General features: G+C 35.0%; 2 protein-coding genes across 3 annotated transcripts; both read left to right on the forward strand.

Annotated features, from left to right (window-relative positions):
- Nucleotides 1–95: 95 nt before the first annotated feature.
- Nucleotides 96–9,086, forward strand: LOC131665505 (fatty acyl-CoA reductase wat-like). The gene is made up of 9 exons (XM_058937413.1): nt 96–324; nt 3,952–4,317; nt 4,648–4,896; nt 4,975–5,120; nt 5,198–5,307; nt 5,616–5,811; nt 6,184–6,432; nt 6,515–6,772; nt 7,930–9,086. Exons 2-9 carry the CDS (start codon nt 3,976–3,978, stop codon nt 8,027–8,029), a joined length of 1,650 nt encoding a protein of 549 aa, XP_058793396.1. The 5' UTR covers nt 96–324; nt 3,952–3,975; the 3' UTR covers nt 8,030–9,086.
- A 4,660-nt stretch (nt 9,087–13,746) lies between these two features.
- Nucleotides 13,747–20,681, forward strand: LOC131665506 (fatty acyl-CoA reductase wat-like). Of its 2 annotated transcripts, none has more exons than XM_058937415.1 (10): nt 13,747–13,901; nt 15,785–15,876; nt 16,976–17,115; nt 17,201–17,449; nt 17,764–17,845; nt 17,939–18,112; nt 18,635–18,827; nt 18,900–19,145; nt 19,222–19,479; nt 19,559–20,680. In XM_058937415.1, exons 2-10 carry the CDS (start codon nt 15,792–15,794, stop codon nt 19,698–19,700), a joined length of 1,569 nt encoding a protein of 522 aa, XP_058793398.1. In that variant the 5' UTR covers nt 13,747–13,901; nt 15,785–15,791; the 3' UTR covers nt 19,701–20,680. The 2 variants fall into 2 exon arrangements, with proteins under 2 accessions (XP_058793398.1, XP_058793399.1); XM_058937416.1 differs by lacking the exon at nt 13,747–13,901 and adding an exon at nt 14,083–14,220 and having other exon boundaries at nt 19,559–20,681.
- Nucleotides 20,682–22,309: the final 1,628 nt, after the last annotated feature.

The following is a 22,309-nucleotide window of genomic DNA, read 5'->3' on the forward strand; positions in this document are numbered from 1 at the left end:
CAGCAGCAAAAAAGTCATTAGCGTAGGCCTAGATAAGCTTACAAAAAGAAAGCGCTCGGTGCGAAGGAGGCTTAGTTTAGTGCGGTGTGCTGCTCCCCACTGTACGCAATTATCCGAGAGGTTTGGTGTCTGAGAGCAGACAGCGCGCGCGCTCCGTGGTTTTTAAAGTCCTCTCCGCCGAGAGTTTTAGTCTGCCGGTAGCCAAGTAACCGCGAGCTCGCCTTGTGTCATCGTCGTCGTCGTCGTCGTTGTGTCCCCGTAGGAGAAGCTTTTGTGTATATTGTGCGGTGTTTCACGAAGCTAGAGAGAAAGTGAGAGAACGAGGTTGGTGAAATTTCTCGTGGACGTTTCCGGATGTTTTTGAGCGACGCGCGCCGCGTCACGCGCCTAACATCGAGATTTTTCGCGACGATGCCTCGCGCGAAAGTTTTATCGAGAAGCCCATAACCTTTGACACAGAAGCGGGCTCAGCTCGAAGCCAACGAGCACATTACGGACGCCACACGAGCCGCTGACAAACCGATTGCTCAACACAACAAACACACCAGCTGCATTATTGATCAGCGGCGTGAAAGATGCGAAAGTCGAAGCCTTGGTGGGCTATTAATTTCGACGAAACGTTCCCGGCAAATTGCATCGTTATGTCGACGCGCCGTCAGAACCTTTTATTCCGGACCTCGCTCCGCTCTGAATTCATAATAAATGCAAAACGATGCTGCAATGGCACGGTAGCGTTTGACCTTGCTGTCGTAGCGAGGCGCCGAACGCGCGGACGAGCACTCTCGCTGTAATTGCCACGGACAATTAGTCGCGAGCGTTCGCTGGACGGTCCCGCGAGTCGCCGCGGAGAAGCGGCTTGGAAGGTGACGGCGCGCCCAGCCGCGGGCTCGAGCTTTTCGCTCCTCGCCAAGGATGCGCGACAAGGTTTGCCTCGCGAGTTGGCGTCTCGGCACTTTTGCGCAACGCCGGCGCGAGAGAGCAAACAGAGCATCATCTCCTTGGCATTATGACACGTTGGCAAACAAAGCGAGGAAGAGGGCGTTTACTCTCGGCTGCGCCAAGCCGCGCATCGCCGTCGATGTAGCCTTCGCGCGTCATTTATATTTCGGCTGTACGGCTTTTCTCAATTAAGATTTCCACGTGCACACAAAGAGGCGCGCGCGTTCGCGAGACTTGGGGGAGGGGGGGGGGCGCATCTCTCGCAGCAAGCTACGTGTCGCACATCGTGGATTAGCACTCGAGCGACAAGTGCGCGCTATGACGAGCGGCGCACACGCTGCGCGCCTCGTCGACTCGATGGCTTTATTCGGCGCGTCTGTCGATTTGCAATTTCATTTGAATCCTTTTGCAGCTGGCGATCGCTCGGCCGTGGCTCCCCGGCTCTTCTGCTCTCCGGAAGCTCGCGGCCCGCGGCGCGACGCGTAGTATGCCCTGCTCCCGTTCGGCGCAGCCTCCTTGTACCGCTAGGCGCTCTCGTTAAAAAGAACATCAAGCCGCAAACAATGACGGCGTGCCTTGTACCGTTTCGCCCGTTGTCCTACCGAGGCGAGATATTCTCTTTGGATGCAGCTTCATTCCTAGCGCTCGGTTGCTTTCACGGCTTTTCACAATCGAGTTTTTCCTTCTGTTGCGGGATGCCAACGAACGTTTCTCGCTTGTGGTTCGCGCGTGGATACTCGGGCTAAAATATATCGGCTCGGTCCGGTACGCAAACATACCAGCTTTGCATAAGGCGTACGGCGATTAAAATGTGCGGAAATTCGCAACGAATCCGCGCGACGACGAAAAATTGTCTTGCTGCATAAAACCGCTCTGACATAACATCGATAAGCGGATCAAAGTTAGTTAGCCAAAACTTGTAATTTGCCTTGCACCTGTTGCATAAAAGATCGTAGCTTTGCGCTTTTGAAAATCGAGCAGAGCGTACTAGCGCCTCGGGTTTGCGCAACGACTAGGAAAAAAACGACGTTTTTCACCCGCATGTCTTTACATACGGAGAAGAAGAAGAAGACGTCTCTTTGTGTCTTCCGCGTCGACAGGTCACTGAGTGTTTTATTACATAATCTCGCACTCCCCGCTTGCAAAGCGTAGAAAGGTGTAAGAAAATCGGCCAGTTTACGAGCTGTCGGTTATATATACTCATTCATGGCTTTTGCAAGAAGTTTCGACGATGGGTGGAGCCTAAAGTGATAGTTGTTGATTCAGGTTTGATTCGGCGACTGCGGGTCCCTTACCTGCTCCGGTTAATCATCGTGTTGCACTTTTACGCTGCGACGCTAGCTAATCGATCCGACGAGTGCGGAGATCGGTTGGATATGCGGAGAACAACGAATAATGTTCTGCCGAGCGTTACGCGCGAGCCACTTCCAACGTTCGCTTGCGAGTGGAAACGCGTTCGTCCGCGAACGCTAAGGGGAGATGTAAAGCAACAAAAAATAGAAAAACCGCCTTGGTTATTGTGAGATTTTCTTTTTTTTTTATTGCTTTGGCTTCTCGGAAGCCATTCGCTGGCCTGACACCAAATTTTTACGCAATCTTTAACGATCGGACTGAAAGAATCGTCGGTAACCATAAAGTTTAATTGTAATTACCGGCGGCGCGGAAACTTAATCGCTCTTACAAAATCGGATGCCTTCATTGTCCGATACAATCTCGCCTAGCAAAGCGCAACAATTTTACAATGCCAGTCACATGTTAATGTTTATATTTACGTCGGCGCGGCGTTCTACGAGTGTAGACTATCCGCAGCGCGGCTCCAAGACAATCCATCGCCTCGGTATCTGAAAACAGCGAAAACACGTTTCGTCTCGGTCGCGCACGGAAAAGCTTCTCGACGCCGGGGCGCCTACTGGCTCCCGCGATCACGCGTGCGCACTCCGATCGATCGCCGTTTGAAAATGGTCGTCCCGGATCCTCGGGGCGGCTCGACGCGAGAGATTTCCCAAAACAAACGTCGCTTGTGCCATCGCCCGTGAAAAGCGCGACGCGCGCTCTATTTTCGTTCGTGCGACCGCGCGCCCGAAGTTCACGATCAACTTTCACCTGCGAACGCGCCACCTCTGGTATGCGCGCGCACGCTCGCGTGTGCGTTCATTACCAAATAAGAACGAGCGATTTCGACAAAAGCGAGAAGCCGCTTCGAGATACGAGGGAAATTTATCGTCGCACGCGCACTAGACGTCGGCAGCTTTACGCTGCAATGTCGCGGCGATTAATGTCGCGTTTATGCCGACAAAGCTAATAATCGCATCTCTTTCGAGTGGACCAAAGCAACGCAATTTAACCGAATCCGTTTCCGTAAGAATAAACTTGATCTACAGGCTTGCAACTGCTCTATATTTCCTAGAGGACATTTGACAAGTTGCGCAATTACGCTCGCGACATGCACAAATTTGAAATTCCGTCGAACCGCGTATACGATCTAGAAGATCCTCTTTGCACAATGCTTACCAAGTCCGGCACGTTCGTGACTATAGGCTTGACATTTTTACCATACTCCGTGCGCAAAGTGCGTCTATCCAGGACGCTCGGCAGAAAACGTGCGTTGAAAATCACACTTTCCACACATCGTATCAAAAAATACGGTACGGCACATGTTCCGGAAAGAGTTTTACGATCTGCTTTCCCGCACTTGTATCGTAATGTACTATTTTGGCAGTGCATATTGTGCACACTGCACATATATCACCCGCAAGTTCAGCTGGATGTATTCGTGCACTTATTTTACGCAGTCGAATGAATTCATAGGAACTTTTATTCTTTCTTTTGGAGCATATTTCAGTCAGAGTTGCATAAAGAATTCATTAAGCTACTGTAGATTGAAGCGCTCGTTTACTTAATTCGATGCAATTTTTAGTATGATAATTGCAGCCCTATAAATATATACAATACCATTGTTTTCAAATTGCTGTCATGAAAAAACTACAATCTAGATCTTCTCTTTCTTTAAAGTAAACTTCAAAGTCAGCACGCGATATGGTAGAGGTACTGATGGAATCAGGCGGCCAGGAGGTGGCCCTCGCGGAAACGTGCAGCTCGCGAGCTGGAACACCAACCGAATGCACTGCCAAATTGGTAACACATTCGCAGACGCAAAAGATAAATGACGATGAGAATACAACGGTCGCGATGACACCAATACAAGAGTTTTACGCTGGTCAGAGTATTTTCATTACCGGCGGTACTGGTTTTATGGGCAAATTGCTGATCGAGAAGCTGTTACGCAGTTGTCCTGGAATCGCATTTATTTATCTACTGGTACGTCCGAAGAAAGGCAAGGACGTTCATCAAAGGACCGAAGAGCTCATTGATGATGTTGTGAGTCGTGCGTTTACTTTTTACTTCGTCTCGTCGTCTTTATGAGTTATTGCGGATGAACATTTTGAATAATCCATACATGGATTTTTAACGATTATAAAAAAAACTTGGAAACGAGCGGTCGACAAAGTATGTTTCCGCACATGTAAATTTCTATTCTTGAAGTTTGACGTTTCGCGAGGAGAAAAAAAACAGACCGTGCATTGGTCAAAGCCGAGAAAACTGCCGTTTTTTTTCCTTTCCGTACGTTCAGCAGTTAATTGCTCGTAGCAATTCTCAAATAAAAATCAAGAGAACGGAATTCTGGTCATCTCAATGAATTGTTCACAGCTTTTTTTGAAATTGAAAGAAGAGCGACCGAAATTCCGATACCAAATTGTCGCTGTTGCCGGGGATTGCAGCCTTCCAGGACTCGGTTTATCGGCAGCGGACCGAACAATCTTGACGCGTGAAATCTCGATCGTCTTTCACGTAGCTGCAACCGTAAGGTTCGACGAGAAACTCCAGCTCGCCGTCGCTATCAATGTACAGAGTCCTGGGGATATCATCAAGCTTTGTAAAGACATGACGCAGCTCAAGGTGAGAAACTAAACATAAAACCATGGTTTTCATAATTGATTTCAGAATAATATTGCGAAACTACACCATTTTCCGTAGGCATGCGTTCACGTATCGACGGCCTATGCAAACTGCGTGCATAACGAGATCGAAGAGAAATTCTACGACGCGCCGATCGACGGCAACAAGCTTATTGCGCTCGTTGAGGGCATAGATGAGAAGCTCATCGATGACATCACGAGACCGTAAGTGTGCATTGCTTCTTGGATTTTTGATCATGTCTATGCCATTCAATCGATCGTTTTGAATGTGTTTCTTGTAGCATACTCGGTCAATGGCCTAACACTTATACCTTCACTAAAGCAGTGGCAGAGGATGTGATTTGCAAGGAAAGCGGCGATTTACCTATTGGAATCTTTAGACCCGCTATTGGTTAGTGCATGCATTTATTAGATTAGCGTAGCATAAATTATAGTCTGTACGCTAATTGAACCCGTACTCACTTGAAAACTTGATAAAACGTAAACGTGAATCAAGTCGACAGTTTTTATTATCTGTAAACACTCTTCTAGCTATTTGCATCGGAAATCTTTGAAGTAGAGGTCGCAAAGAATTGCTTTGCATAGAAAATTTCAGAAGCTTTTATTTGTCATGATTCAATAATATTATGAATAATGTAATAACGATGAATAATTACGTATCCTTTCACGGAAAACTAATTGATTACGAAACAATTTTAGTGATTTCAACATACATGGAACCCGTGCGAGGCTGGATCGATAATATGTACGGACCAACAGGTGTGGCCGCTGGTGCAGGTGGAGGGCTGCTTCGCTCCCTGCATTGTGATGGTAAACTAAAAGCAAATGTCGTTCCTGGCGACCTTACCATCAATGCTCTCATTGCTAGCGCGTGGGACATTGCTAACGTTGGAAAGTAGGTGTAAACAAATTGTATCCTCCAATGCATTCAAATGAATTACAAAGTAATATTGTGTAACATAATGCAGCAGTTCATGTTATCATTAAAATTAGAAAAACAAGATCATTCCTAAAAAGCGGCACACGCAAGTTCAAACGAAACGTGCAGAAAGTATTACGTTGATTAATGAGTGTCATACTTACGACTAGAAAGAAATTGCAAAAAATACCAAAGTCTCATTCACATTTCACATACCGTTACATTAGATTCGACTCGCGAGTAAGATAAAAAAACATTTAAATAGTTTCATTCTTTGCATTAAAATTAAAAGCTTAAAACACTTTAATTAAACATTTTCAAATATTCACAATGTCATCGTGTTTCCAGAAACAACAAAAACACCAAAGAAATACCAATCTACAACTACGTATCGAAAGATAATCCTATTACTTGGGATGAATTGAAGGATTACTCAGCCATATACGGTGTCGAATATCCATTAACACGTGCCGTATGGTACTACAGTTTCCGCAACACCAAGAGCAAGTTTGTCCATACATTGTACATGTACTTCTTGCATCTTCTGCCAGCTCTGTTGGTAGACACCGTGACTCTGTGCCTTGGAAAGCAGCCAAGGTAATGTTAAGAGATATACTTTTATGAAATTACATAGCGAGTCAGCGAATCGAGTGCTCATTTCCTATTTTCTTGCTTACAGGATGCTCAGCATTTACAAGAAGATCATGAAATTCATGGATGTCCTGAACTACTTTACCACAAAAGAGTGGCAATTCAAAAATGATAATGTGAATGCTCTTGCCGATAAACTTCATAATAAGGATAGGAGCTTGTTCTACATGGATATGCGTGATGTTGACTGGGATCTCTACTTCCAGAGTTATATCAAAGGCATCAGAACGTATCTAATGAAGGAACCTCTGGACAATCTTCATGCTGCGAAAATCAGGTGGCGAAGGTAAACGTCACTTGATGTATTTCTAGATATTCACCTCATTGCAATCTTACATTTCATTACTTGTTATGATTTCTTTGGGTTCTTTTATTTATTTGAAAATTGAAGGGATAGTCTCTAGTAATCAATAAATTATGAAATAAGTGTCAGAACCCCTATATATAGGCATTAATGTGAAAGATTACGAAAATTAAATTATTTCTCGTAATTAAAGCCGAAATTTTTTTTTAACCATTATGAAAAATTAGATAGACAATAGCAACCGAAAACTCTAATTTTGTTTTACACGACCGAAAGTAATGATTTTTGATCGATATTATTCAAGTCAAAATTCGTAATTTTTGATGATATAAAGTAGCAAATAAAAACTCTTAATTTCTACTAGCCATGGCACATTTTAAAAATAAAGTAAGTAGAATTCTTACTAGTACCTAGATTTTCTAAGAAATTAGTCATAATTTAAGATTTTTTACATTATTATCTAGTGATGAAAGACCTATGAGATAGTTTTAACACTTTTTCATAAATTGTAGTTTCAAATTTTAGGAAAATTAGTGATCTCGTACACTGACTCTATCCTCATAAATTCAATATTAGAAAAGTCATCGAAAGTCACCAGTAAACAGTGTTTTTACTAGAATAAATTTGCAAGTCAAATACGCTGTTTTAGATGAATTATGGTTCATATTTTCAAGTTGTTATTTATGACTTCACTTATTTATTGCTTCATTTGAGTTACTAAAAGATATTGTTTTTTTTTGGTAGTAAAACTCCGACATATGCATTAATTGCCTACTACAAAGACTAGTATTCTTCCATTATCCGGCGTGAAATCGAAACGATCGCGTTATTAAAGGAATCAGTAAATTTAAAAAATTGAAAGCATAAAGATTTAACTGAGTTCACGAAATATCAGTTTCACTATTTTTTGACGGTTTATAGAATTTTGTGCTGTGGCTGATAAAGTTTTCAAAGTATAATTTTGAGTTGACGCAGTTGTTAGTTTCTCCGCTAGATAGCGCCAACGTTCACTTTTGATATGTTGTCAAAAGTGATTTATACTTTATTTATTTATTTATACCGTCAATAGCATTCATGTTTCCCATTCCAATCAGAACTCATAGAATTATCAATTAATCTTTGAATTTTATTTTTTTCAGAATGTATTGGCTACATCAAGCGACGAAAGCCCTCTTCGCCTATGGCGCGTTGAGGTTGAGTTGGTTCGCGTTGAAAACCGTCTACTATCTAGTGCTTTAACCATCTCCGGAAGACAAAGATATTTCTTTTTATTTTGCTGAAACTTCTTGTCGCGACAACGTGGTCGCGTCAAAAAATACGTGTATCGTCGGGTGTAACCCAACATTCCATCCATCCGGAGACATCGCACATTCGATCTTCTTCATTTGTATTTTTATTTTACATAGTTCAGCTTCAAAGACGAATATGCGTTAATTGCATTTTTTGTATGTGTTGGAAGACGAGTAAAGCTGACAGAGATTGCGAAAGCCGTGTTTTAATCGGCGATTCCAGAGCAGTAGAATCACTTTTTAAACGTAACGGTACACTTTTTTGGATTTTTTTCCTTTTACATGATGTTTTCTTGTGCAAGAAACTATTACCATGTTACGGGATGCGTTTTTTTTTTCTTTTTTTTTTAAGACGCGGTGTAGTGATATTTGTAGTTTTTTTCTGTACATGGACTATTTATATTATACTATTAAACGTAACCCCTTTTTATAATGAAATCTTTTGTTTAACTTTATTTCAGTATTTAAAATCATGTTCAAACGGGAGCTCATAATTCGTAATCGAGATATCTGACATTATTCTCATATTTTGTTTGCGACCATTTAATGGATCGGGCAAATTCTTCTTTGCACAGCATTGAATAATAAAATCCATGTAAAGGTCAAGATTGTTCGTATGCTTACTAATAATGACCTACTAGCGCCGAGCACCGCAGTCAAAATCATGACGCAATCTAATCAAGCAACTATGAATTTTTTACAATAATGCTGCCGCAGGTAAGTGCAGACGACATAATCGGAATCGTAAAAAAGTAATTATTTATTTGCACTGAAGTATAATCAATTGCGATTTGTAAAGCGAGTAAATAAACATAAAACGACAACGAGTACCGTTGAAATAAACCGAAATCGCGTTCGCAAAGCCATTGCGCCACTGATTACGTATGCAATGTAATTTCCGACTCGTTCGAAAGGACTTGCGAGCTCGGAAGCTAAACGTACTTTCGTCAAATGCGAATGGTAAGGATCGTCTTATATAACCGAGGCTACGAATTCCAAAATCGGATGTACCTCCATTCGATGTGTCTTCGTTCTTCTTTCTCTTTGAAAGTTTCGCTTTTTTTTTTACTTTTATTTTCGCCAGCAGTTAGGTGCGCAATGCAAAAGTTGCTCTAATTGAAGATTTTCAAAACGATTTCAATTACTAATCGAAGACTCAACGAAAACTCCAGCCATCTTGCGCACGTGACGATGGACTGCTCGGCGTGCCGAACACGTACTTGGATAATCGATGGAATTTTGTTGCATTGAGAATTCAAGGTTTTTTGACGTATGCAAGAAAATTTTGCATTTCGATTGCTGAGAAGGTAAAGCTTTGTCTGGTAACAAAAAGTATTTGAAAAAAAAAAGAAACATTCTAAGAATTATATATTTTATTCATGGGTAAGGCATTGTGATTACAAATAAATAAAAGTTTCTCTTACATTTCAAAATAGTAGATTAAAAAGTGGAAAAATAACCTTACGAAACCTGTTCGTAAATTATTAGGATTCTAGTTCGCGCACGAAACGAATCACAAAACGTTCTAGAACAAACATTTCTTGCCAAGGCTGATATTTAAAAAGTCACGCAATTGCATAAAGAATCTATAACGTCAGCAGTGCAATATAATTTGTAAAAGGAAGTAAACTTTTTCAGGTCGTTGACACTTGCTACACAGTTAATAGGTACTTCCATTAACAAGTCGCGATGGTTTCTCTGAGTTCTTTTATATTTCTCAGCATGGCATAAGACGACTTCACAGGATTTTCATAGCTTGGTGATGATAGAGGTTTAAGAGACGACTGTTATCATATCAAAATCATCATAACGAATACAAGGATTATTTCTTAACCATTAATACTTGGGCATTTTTGTAATTTTTGAAACTAAAGGAAACCATTGATGATATGAACGTTCTTCAATTTTTTCTATACAAGAGGAAGTACAAGGAATAACATTTTACGATATTACAGTTGTGGTCAAGGCCATTACTTTAATGCATGATATATTTATTATGCAGATGCATAATCTATTAAAACATTTTAAATAATTTTTATTATTTTTCGGCACGAGAACAATTTTTATTTTGATATTTCTGTTAAGACATTAAGTTGATGAGTATACATTTAAAAGAGATCATGCATCCACAGATATAGTTCCGGAAACGCATTCGAAGACACATTCTGAGTTTTGATTTATTTTAGGTGAATATTTCAATTGTTTCATCTTATTTTGTTTATCCTACTTTGAACTATTTTATAATTTTCTTTTTCAGAAATCCCACACAGCTCAGCTTATAGATCAATTTTGAACTCATTTTATAAAATGTAAATTATAAAATCCATTTATAAATGCATAACGAATTATTTGGAAAATAAATCATACTACGTATTGACAAAACTTAACTGCAATGACACATCTTCTGGATCAAAATTTTAAATATTACATAATGACGTCAATTATCTTAAGGAAAATACTATAGTTTTACATACATACAAATATAAATAAAAAGCAGTTATGTCAACTACATAATCGATTTAAATTGCTTTACAGAACCAATGAGTAAATGCTTTAACGTTGCCATTAAATAAATTACTAAAATGTGACTAAAAATAAGTGAAAGTAATATCTGTTTCAAACGTTTATCAAAATTTATATATTATCGCCATTGAAATACATTCCGCGTTATACATAATCGGATTTACATCGTGAAACTCCAAATAAAATTCCGGTTAAAGTTAAAGTCAACTTCCATATAAGATTTTTGGGTTATTCAAACGATAATTTAGATAAAAAGTAAACAACAGCTATTGCCTCATACACGTGATATTTTTAACTTTACAGTGTTATTTTCACGGTCAACAGAGCCGTGACTACCTTAAGGAAGTAAAAAGAATGAAAAACGAAGACGCTAAAATGTCTTATCGAATAAATTAGAATTCCGAATTTCTACAAGTGGGCGGCTTGTTCGACTCATCTTTTTTGCGTTTTGTGGTTAATGGACTATACAATCTGCACTCTTTCTTCTCTTGCAAGGCTGGGATTTAACAAACTGAGCGGAATTTTAAACGAAGTTGTAGATTGCGCGAATTACAATTAAATGAAGCATCGATCTTTCATTGTTTTAAATCTAAGGAAACTATTTATGTATATAGTAAACAATACCAATGCTTTTTTAAAAAATACTTACTTTATTATTGTCAATAAGAAAAATCGATTCATCATATATTTAAATAACATAAGCGATCCTAATAGATACAATATACAACACTCAATATTATTTTCGTGACTGATTATACATAAATAGTAGTCTTTCTATTATTATAACTAAAGTTTTCTGTTAGAAAGTAGAAAAATTTTGAAATTAATTAATCTTTGAATTTTATTATTAGAATAGAATAATTTTAACTGAAATTTGATACACTCGCAGGAATCATACGTAATATTTGAAAAGCTCTTAATCAGAAGAAATTGTATTTTGTAATGGAATGCAATAAAGATAACATTTGTATGTTTATAAATGAAGAAACCTAAAGTCTACTTTGAAAGAGAAATATATTCTTTTATTTTTAGTAATTTTTTTTATTATACTGAAGATTCCTTTCCTTCTTTTCATTTACATATTAAACCAAAAAGCTTTTCTGATATAATGAGAAATATTGCACTCCAAATAAGATAAATCTCTCTGAAATATAAACTTTTTAATCTTATGCCTCTTAAATTAAAAATATCGACCATTAAAACTATTTTTGTACAAAGATCTTCAGAATTTCTCTCTTTATAAAATGTTAAGTCATTTATATCCAGTATTACGATTAGTTAATACGTAATGAGTAGGATAAACGTTTAGTAGTAATTTAACCCGTATAGTGAAAAAAATTAAAAGATAATTTATAGCAATTTTCGATATGATAAATTATAGATTTGGAATACAATTCGAAAATCCACCTTTAAAGAGAGAGAGAGAGAGAGAGAGAGAGAGAGAGAGAGAGAGAGAGAGAGAGAGAGAGAGAGACGTTTATTAATTTTTAACACTGAGTGTTTTTACACTGAGTATATTTTCGATAGGTGTGATATTATTTATGTAAATCACAATTGCAAATTTCTTGTAATATTAAAAAATAACTACAATTGAAGAGATTTGTCTTTTTTATAACTGTCACGAAAAATCAAATATATAAGATAAATAGGTGCAAGTATTGTGCCAACGTCACGATGACATTCAACCTCAGAAATAAATGCATCCTATTAACGGGGCTATAAGGCAAGCACAACGGGATGATTTGTCTCCGGATTTTAGCGATTTTTGGTTACTTATGGACGTGCCAGTTTTAGTTGAATGTAATGGCTGTAAATTAGCTTTTATCACAAACTGACATGTAACATGGATTGTTAACGGATTTTTGGAACTTTGGGTCTATCTTTTACAAAGTCCTTATGCAGACGAGATTGTGAACAAATATTGTCCATTTAGCATTTAGTATGTGATTGTGCACTGCTAACGCTAAAAACCTTTAAAAACGATTGTTTCTATTTTTTAAAGACCCATTCAATAATGAATCCAGAGTAATTCTTGATTATTTATTGATTGGATTTTTTCTAATATTGGTTTACATAATATCTTTAGAAGTTAGAATAATTTTTGTATAATTTTTTGAAAATAATAATTCAACAATTTCTACTTTTAAATTACAATAAAATAACAAATAAAGATAATTTAAACTTAGTTATCAAATTTATTGATCGGTGGTCGTAAGTAATACACTCCTTTTGTTAAAGTTAGTTGTTAATTCTTAGTATAATTCTTGGTAACTTTCTAATTGACAACTTGTTTAAACTCATTAACTTGTTAATTTATAAGCATAACATACGCGTATAGAACTATTATTTTCCAGTGTAATAATTGGTCGATATGTCGATAAATAAATACGTATACCAAATAACGAAGTGGTTCGTTTTCTAGATTTCAAATACTAAATTGTTAATATTGCTAATTTTGTTCCTTCTCGAACCATTCTAATGCTATATTAAGCAGAGCATATTTTTCATCATTTTGCAATAATCTAACAGCGAGAAAGATACATAATTATCGATATAAATATCGATCATTAATGAAATATTTTTCACTTTATTAAAAAAGCCAGAATTCACAAATCCAATTATAGTAATGCAATGGAATTTTTATTCCTTAGATAGGTTCCTGAAATATTAAAAAATATAAGTTAAAGGAAAATCAGAAATTAATTAGAAAATTCCATATTAATAGCGTGGCAACTTTGTTGTTATATGGTATGGCTTGGTTTAATTTACAACCTTTCCTGTGAAAATTGTTGACCTTGTTACAAAATATAATACTGAAACTTGAAATGTTTGAATTTGAAAATAAATCAAACGATTAAAATGATAAAAGAATTATTTGAAAAAGTATTTACTGCAGATTCGCGTACATATGTAAAGAACAATGAAAGAAATATCTGAATAGGTTAATACAAATTCCTGAACTATCTAAATGTCTAGCGTTGTCAACAGTCGAAGCCAAAAGCAAAGAGAGCATTCGCTATGTATATATATATGTAGGTCTTTGCCACAATAGTGAAGAAGAATTCATCTCCCCCCTCCCCCAAAAATGACTACGGACTTTGCTACAAGTAAAATCCCCATTCAGCGCTCGTATAAGAAGTCAGAGTGAGGCTTGGCAAGTCTTGCATTTTGTCGTTCGGTATCGTACGTGCTTGAGCTCCCGAGTTGAGAGAATAGTCCAGTGTTTTCTTGTTTTTACAGTGAGATAGACGCAAAGTGAGAAACAAAGGACTTTCACTTTCCAATTCGAGAGGAAATCGGTGAGCGATCGTTAAAGCGAGAAATTTTTCTTTTGCGCCGCGAACAGGTGCTCGATCATGAATTATTGTGCTTGTTTTCTCAATTTTCACGAGAGTCCTTGTGCTCTATACTATCGCGTCATAAAATTAGCGTATCCAAAGTGCTTCCTCTTGCTCGGATAGAAATTTAATGAAACACCGCGATAATGGAGTTTCGAAGCGTGTGTTTACCCATAGTGACAAGTATCATCGGATACTGAGTAACGAGATATTGACAAATAGACTTATCACGCTTGATAGACAGATGGTTCAAGATTGTTATGACTAACGAGTTTTGAATGTTAGTCTCATTAATGTAAATTATACCTGAACAATGTTTTTCGATTTTTCAATGCCATTCGTAACTAATGGTGAATTCTATTTCATAGTCATCAATTTTCTTTTTGTAACTTTTAATTGGAAAGATATGTTCGCGTAATTCTTGGCAATTAAATTGTAAGTATATGCGTTGTCACGGGTAATTTTACTTCGATGTGCAGAAGCCATTAACAGATTGTTTGACTGAAGGGTATAAAATTTGATTAAACAGATTTATTCGGTTTACGTAGTTTATTAGTAACGTCATACGATACAACTAGTAGTTGAAATTTAAATTCGTAAAAATTTGTTTGTCAAATAAATATTTTCAATATATTTCGTTTATTTTTTCAAAAAATAAATCTATTAAAACTATCGAATGTATGCATATCATTGTTTGATAAATTATACTACTACTGCGTACTACAATACGTAATGCAAACGTAGACGTTTTTTTATTTGTTAATGACATTGAAAGACGTCATAACGTTTAAATGGTAGGGTAAATAATTTAAAAGAAGTTTTAATGCCCACTGATTTGTAATATGATTTCAATATAAATGGATAAAATCCGAAACTTTTTTATTTAAAAGTTATTTCTAAATATGTTGTTATATTTAAATTGAAATAACCAAGAGCATATAGAAGATATTTAACAGATAAAGTTATGGCCCACTGAATTTTTTATGCTATCCTTGACGTGTTTCATTTCCGGATCCTCACAAGAGAATACCGCCTCGTGTGGTATTACGGCAATTTTATAGATCGATAAATATTTCTTTTTTAACGAAAAAATGTCACAATTTTCGATATATATTGTGTCTTCTATATATCGTGTAGTTGAAAGGAATCACGTAATTCAATAATTGTCTATTATCAAACATTCAAATGAGTTTTTACTCCGAAAAGAATATAAAATTCTATCTAATTTCAGAAGGTCTCTGAGACTATATCAGAAAGTTTACATATGTGTTAATTTTTATGTTATCTAAATCATACTCGCTAAATTTTCGCCACTACTATTTTTATAAAGTTAAAAAAGTAATCCAAAAATTGCAGTTCATTTATGATTGCTATATTGTTTAAAAAGATTCTTTCATTATTTCTAGTTAAAAAGGAATTCACGTTCAATTTAAGAAGTTTTCTTAGAAGGTTTTTCTTGCTTTCTCTGAAAGTACAAGAAAAAAAATGGCAGTTTCTCTGTGTTATGTCATGACATATTTGAAATACTATGACTTGAATGGCTTTTAAAATTATCCTACATTACTTAAACCTATGTATAATAACCTCGAAGACGTAAAAACTTGTAAAAATGTTCACGTTTGCGTAGAAACGGCCTTGACCTACTTGAAATGCCTTGCAAAAATAATTAATTTGTTTAAATGTTAACGCATCAATATTCTTAAGAATTTGTTTAATAAATGAAATGAGCCTCGGTATTTATAGAAATGAAATATGTGTATGCGATTATCGCGCTACAAACAATCTAAAATCTTTATCTTATCTAATGATCAATTAATACTAATAATTTATATTATATTTTCCAGATAAACAATGACAGTTCTAAATATGGAACTGGGGTCTGACTCCAAAACGCCTCTACAAAAGTTTTACGCTGGCCAAAATGTTTTAGTGACAGGTAAGGTTTTAAAAACAAATAAATGTATTTAAATAAGTTTTGTGATTTTTTTTATTTAAACTACATTATTAAAAAGACATACCACTCATCTTATAATTTAACAAGCGTTTCGTGCAACAAAATTGACTAAATCATATTAATATTATTATTATAGATATTGTTCAAATATCTGATTACAATATACTTTAAATTTTTCAATATTTGTCCATTTTATTGTTTGAGCTTTATCCAACTGTTTTTTCAGTAAATACTTTTTAGATGATTTCGTTTTCATAATGAGTATTTGAACATACTTTTTCATGTCCTTTTTTACACTACTTTTGAAGTCGTAATCTTCACTTAACTCTCGTTTAAATAACGATATTTTTCTTTTAGTAGTTGTTGGATTTTCAAATCTTCGATACATCTTCAAACAATATTTCTTGAAATCTTCTAAGGTCGGCCAACGTTCTTCAATAGCTTCAGCAAATATTTCTCTTAAAGCTGGTTTTGCAGATTCTTTTGCTTCATCCAGTAGAAAATTAACCATAAATTCCATTTCCGATCTTTTTTTCAATTCCTGATTAATATAATCTTCTAAATCATTTGTACTGGCTGATCTTTCATATTCAAACTTTTTGCTCAATTTTTTAAACCTCATTATCTCATCTTTATCAGGGAAAAACTGATTGTATACAGCTGCATGAACCGCTGACCAGCCAGTTATTAGAACGGCTAAAATTCTAACAGTTATTACTATTATTATTGAAAAATGTAAAACTTTTTAGGCGTCAGTGTAATTGAATCTCATAATGTAATCATACTCTAATCAATCATTGAATACTTACAAAATAAAATATTTCATGGTAAGCCTCGATCTCAATTGTACAACGTAACTGAAGTAATTCTTTTAAATGATAGTTTATATACGCAGAAGAGCTCGTTACGTTTCACTGATAAAAAATAATCGTCGGCTTGGGTATGGAATTCTATCAATTCCGCATGTGTATCATCGCAGATAGGAAGTGTTAATGTTATATTTATAACGTAGTCAGCCATTTGCGTTTGAATGAAATGGAAAAGCCATTCAATTAAAATAAAAGAAAATCGTTAATTTCAGGAGGAACGGGCTTTTTGGGAAAGTTGCTAATTGAAAAGTTGTTGAGAAGTTGTCCGGATCTATCGTCAATTTTTGTCGTGATTCGTCCAAAAAAAGGCCAAGATGCATACCATAGGTTGGATACTCTGTTCGACGACACGGTAAAATTCCGTTCATATATGTATTTTAAATATACCTACAATCACCTTAAAATTTACTCCTTTTGTCTAAATGCTTACTATTTAGATTTTCGACCGCCTGAAAAAGGATATGCCCAAGTTCCGCCACAAAGTGACTGTCATAGCTGGTGATTGTTCGCTACCTGGTCTTGGAATATCGCAGTCCGACAAGCAACTTATCATCCGCGATGTCAATATCGTTTTCCACGTTGCTGCGACTGTAAAGTTCGACGAGAAAATCAAACAGGCCGTCGCTATCAACGTTAGTGGCACCAAAGAGATGCTTGATTTGTCTAGGCAGATTCAAGGCTTAAAGGTAGTGATTTTATCTTATGCCACTTTCAAAAGATTTTCTTAATTTCACGACGTTTTTTGTGTCAGTATCACAAAGCTATTATAGACGTTATAATCATGTCTTCTTTCCTTTCCTTCTTCAAACCGTTTCCGATTTCAGATAAAAGCTACAAGTCACGAATAGTAAAACTAACTGCGTCTGAGGACAAACGTGCAATTAATCTTTAATCTTGGAAAACAAAATTTCACTTATTAGAGAAAAAGTAGTCAGCGCAGGATTAGTTATTATTTTTTTAGGACATACATATCTAATTACGAACGTTTTTGATCTCATAGGTAATAATTCACGTGTCGACGGCATACAGCAATTGCAATAGGATGCATATAGACGAGAAGTTTTACGATCCGCCGCTTTCAGGTAAACGGCTATGTCACTATACATTTGGTTTAGTTTTTAGCAAATGTGTGACATAACATGAACTAATTTTTATACGGCACAATCTTGATATAGGGGACAATGCCATCAAACTGGTTCAGAGTTTGGACGATAAAAAACTCGATTCCATTACGCCAATTATACTGGGCGATTTCCCAAACACTTATGCCTACACAAAATGCATCGCGGAACAGGTAGTGCAGCAGTACGGCAGAGATCTACCAACCGGAATTTTCAGACCTGCCGTTGGTGAGTATCTTTACATCTTTCAATTTCACACACGCGCCGCTCTTCGATATACTTTTACTAGGCACATTGACACCCGTCTGTTCTGGTTGTTATTGCAACAGTCATACTGCAAATTGCTTCATATTTGCTTTTGAGAAAAATATGAAAGCGAGCTTGTTTTTACACGATTTCTTTCATAAACGAGCTCGAATTAGTTACACTTCGAAAACTTTTCACCAAATAGAAAGTAACTATCCCCGTGATAAATGTTATCTCACTACTTTTACTAAATTTTAAGAAGAGATCTTTGAAATGGTTTTAGAATATATTTTGACACGTCAGTCTTTTTGACTGAGCCGAATAAATAATAATAATAAAATTTCTTTTCTATTTTATTACAAGACGTAATAGTCGTAGAGTTTGTTTTCTAAAAGAATCTTATATTGTAATATATATAATATAAAAGAATTATAGTTTCCATGTTTAATTATTGCCAATGATAATAACAATTAAATAAACCAATACCTCTTGTTATTTCATAAGTAATTTCAACGTATCACGAGCCAGTCGCCGGTTGGATCGACAACATTTACGGGCCAACGGGTGCACTAGTGGGTGGAGGAGCTGGATTAATCCGAACGATGAACATGGATGGTGAATGCGTTGCTGAATTGATACCAGCTGATTTGACTGTGAACGCACTCATCGCTACAGCTTGGGATGTGGCAAATAGCAAGTAAGATCCCGATAATAATTTTGACGATAAATTTTGTAAATCCTTCTCATCTCGCTGTCTTTGTCCGTACAGAAATGAGGATTCTGATCCTCCAATTTACAACTACCACTCGAGTTGGTCAAAAGGCTTGACTTGGAGAAAATACGTTGATCTTGCATACAAGTACGGAACGAAGAAGCCGAGTATACGCAGCATTTGGTGTTATAGTTTGACAGCCACAAAGAACGTCTATTTGTACTATATCTTGTCGTTTTTACTTCATATCGTTCCTGCATTCCTCGTTGATGTTGGTTTATTCCTTACCGGAAAGGAACCTAAGTAAAAAAATCGATCATCACATCGAATGATATTTGATATAGGCATTTTATCATTCTTAAATGTTTCTTGTTTTTAGAATGTTAAAAATTTACAAGAAAATTCACAAATTCTCGGCAGTCACCACTTACTTCATTATGAGGAAATGGGAATTCACTAATGATAATATGGTTCGTTTGTGGGACAAACTAAGTTCCGATGACAAACAGATATATTACTTCTCGATGAAGAACATCGATTGGGATGACTACATGCAGAAATGTGTCGATGGATTGAGACTCTATATTTTCAAGGACGATCCAAACAATATCCAGATGGCTCGAAAACGAATGGCAAAGTAAAAGAGACAAATTTATTGAAGCGATTATCTTACTTAAGTATTACAATAAAGCTAAAACAATTATTTTTTCTTCCAGGATTATCATTTTACATAAGGTGATCAAATACACAATAATGGCTTTCTGCGTTTACGGATTCTTCTTGCTCATTTCCTTACTTTTTTCGATAAATGTCAGCACGGTACTTGCACCGATCAGTGAACATATCAGTATTCGGTAATGATCTAATAGCAGACAAATTTTTATGTAGTGTAAGATTGTAAAATTGTGTTCATTTGTGCGCGGATATGTTTGCTGAACAGATATTGACAATTTGTTGTTGTTAAGTTTTATTAGATATCGCAGAAGTAAGTGAATAATATTTTGAGGATATTTTTTTTTTATTACTGGCAATTCAGAGTTTTTAAATTCATTTTTTCTTTTTTATGAGTTCAACGGTCTAATTATAAACTTTTCTATATATATATATATGTACGAAAACTATTTTAAGATTGCATAATAACTATGTTTGAATTAAATGTTTCAACGTACTAATAAGTTTTTATCCATTTCAAATTTAGATTCGAAGTTAGAAAATCATTTCATTTTTCTTTATGATGATTATATATTTGTAAATACTTTATATGCATATTTACTTTACGTATTGAGAATATTTCGTAAATAAAATTTTTTTTTTAAATCCCTCAGATTGCATTAGATATTTCTCCAATAAACTTGTTTAATTTGAATTATTTTTACAATTTTTAAGCTCAATACTTTTAAGGAAAATAAACAATTATCTTATATTAGTCTACTGCTTCATATATGATAACAAAGTAAACAATATTTACGTTATAGACTATATAGGATATACATAAAACCATTATTTCCAAGATTGTTTTATCAAAACAAAGCAAATATATGTCAAGATTTGATAAAAAAATTGCATGAGATGTATATCTATAATATGATTCGATTATATGCTGCGTTTCTAACTTAGAATGTACATATTAATTCTTTTTATATTTGATCATAACATTTTCGCAAATATCGAAATATGATAGTTTTTAACTTTTAAAATCTTTTTAGAAAAAATTGCTATATGTTACGTAAAAAAGACTTATAATGATGTGCATATAAAAACGAAGTTAAATATGAAATAAAAATTCATAATCATGTAAATTTAAATAACTAACATAACAAAAACGATCATGTAAGTTTAAATAACTAGTTATAAAGCGTTAAAACAAATTGGTTGAAAGTTAAAATTTAATATTACATCTTTTTTTATTTCATTCTGTTTTCTGAATACTTTTATACAAAAAATATTAGATTTTATAGTCAATTACCGTATTGTAAAACAAATATAATATTCGGTAAGTAAATTGATATCAGCAAGTACATAGTTATTATATATTAAAAAATTTTAATAACTACCTTTTCTAATGCAGTCGCCATTTTTTGTTCTAGTATTATTATAAAATCATCATAGGTTAATAAAATTACTTTTTAATAAAAAAGTACAAATAGAATATATCATCTAATAAAACAACATCATATGAAATAATTTCAAGAACTAACTCATAACAATAATTTTTAATATGATAAAAGTTCGTCCACTTTATTTCCAAAATTTCACCAAGTTTTTCTTTCAAAAAAGGCCTATGAGCTTGATTAACATTAATGCTATTTTTTCCGATCGTCCATTTAGGTAATAAGCTCTACATGTCCTCTTTTTTTTTAAGATCGTTGCCTTTTCACTGTTTTGCTTAAAAAATTAAATAAACTTGTCACAAAATTTTTCAGATTCTTCAGATATTGAATAAAATTCTTTGGTATATCATCCTTTGTTTTATATACATATATATAATGAATTCTGTAATTTTTACTATAAGATAATATAATCAGTGTCGGAAACGCCTATAGTTTCTATTATTAAAATTATTAATTAACTGGTACTTCAGGATAGGAAAGTGAATTTATCTTGAAAGTATAATAGATAGATATTCAAAAAGTATTATTATAAGAATAAACTAATAATTAATTTATTATTTTACTTAAAATTAAGTTGACTCGTAGATCGTCGGGCTAAGTACGATTGTAATGATGTCGACACATAATTTGTAACAATTTGCAATTTCGAAAAAAACTTATCCATTATTCTTAGAAATTTCTGTGTAATATTTTTATCGTAAATAAAAAGATATCACATCAATTCAGTATCGTACATTAAGAATAAATCAATTAATTTTGTAATTTCTTCTCAGTTTGTCATCAAATTGATTTGCAAGTATTTATTGCTATCTCAATAATTTTAATGCGTATTTTAGTACGCATATAGAAAGCAAATAACAATGTATTTATAATATAATCAATAATCATAATAGGACACGCAATATTTTCCTACTTAGCATATTTAAAATATCCTTGGAAATATTTATCAACAAATATAATGTTTTAAGCATAATTTTATTTTAGTTATTGTATTGTTTTATTAAACAACCAATCTTTTATTGTTCTCACTCTATGTTCTGTTGATAACAATGGATTGGTTGAGCAAGATCAGATTATTAATCAACTCCTCGACATTTTTTTATAAATAAGGTAACAATCATAACAAACACGAAAGATTTTCATTAGCGTGTGCTTTTCGGTCTTGAACTAATCAACATTAAATAATAAATAAGATATCGATCATGAGAAACACGGAAGAGATTTTTATTCTGTCTGGGTCGAGCTAATCAATAATCTGAAGTCGCTCATGAACAACAGAAGATTTCACGTTTACAATGCATGCATGAACGTATGTATGATGGGCATCGAAGTGCGCCTTAATTATTTAAAATTTGT

The sequence above is a fragment of the Phymastichus coffea genome, unplaced genomic scaffold (genome assembly GCF_024137745.1).
Source record: "Phymastichus coffea isolate CEN01 unplaced genomic scaffold, Cenicafe_Pcof_1.1 PCOF00052, whole genome shotgun sequence".
Lineage (NCBI taxonomy): Eukaryota > Metazoa > Arthropoda > Insecta > Hymenoptera > Eulophidae > Phymastichus > Phymastichus coffea.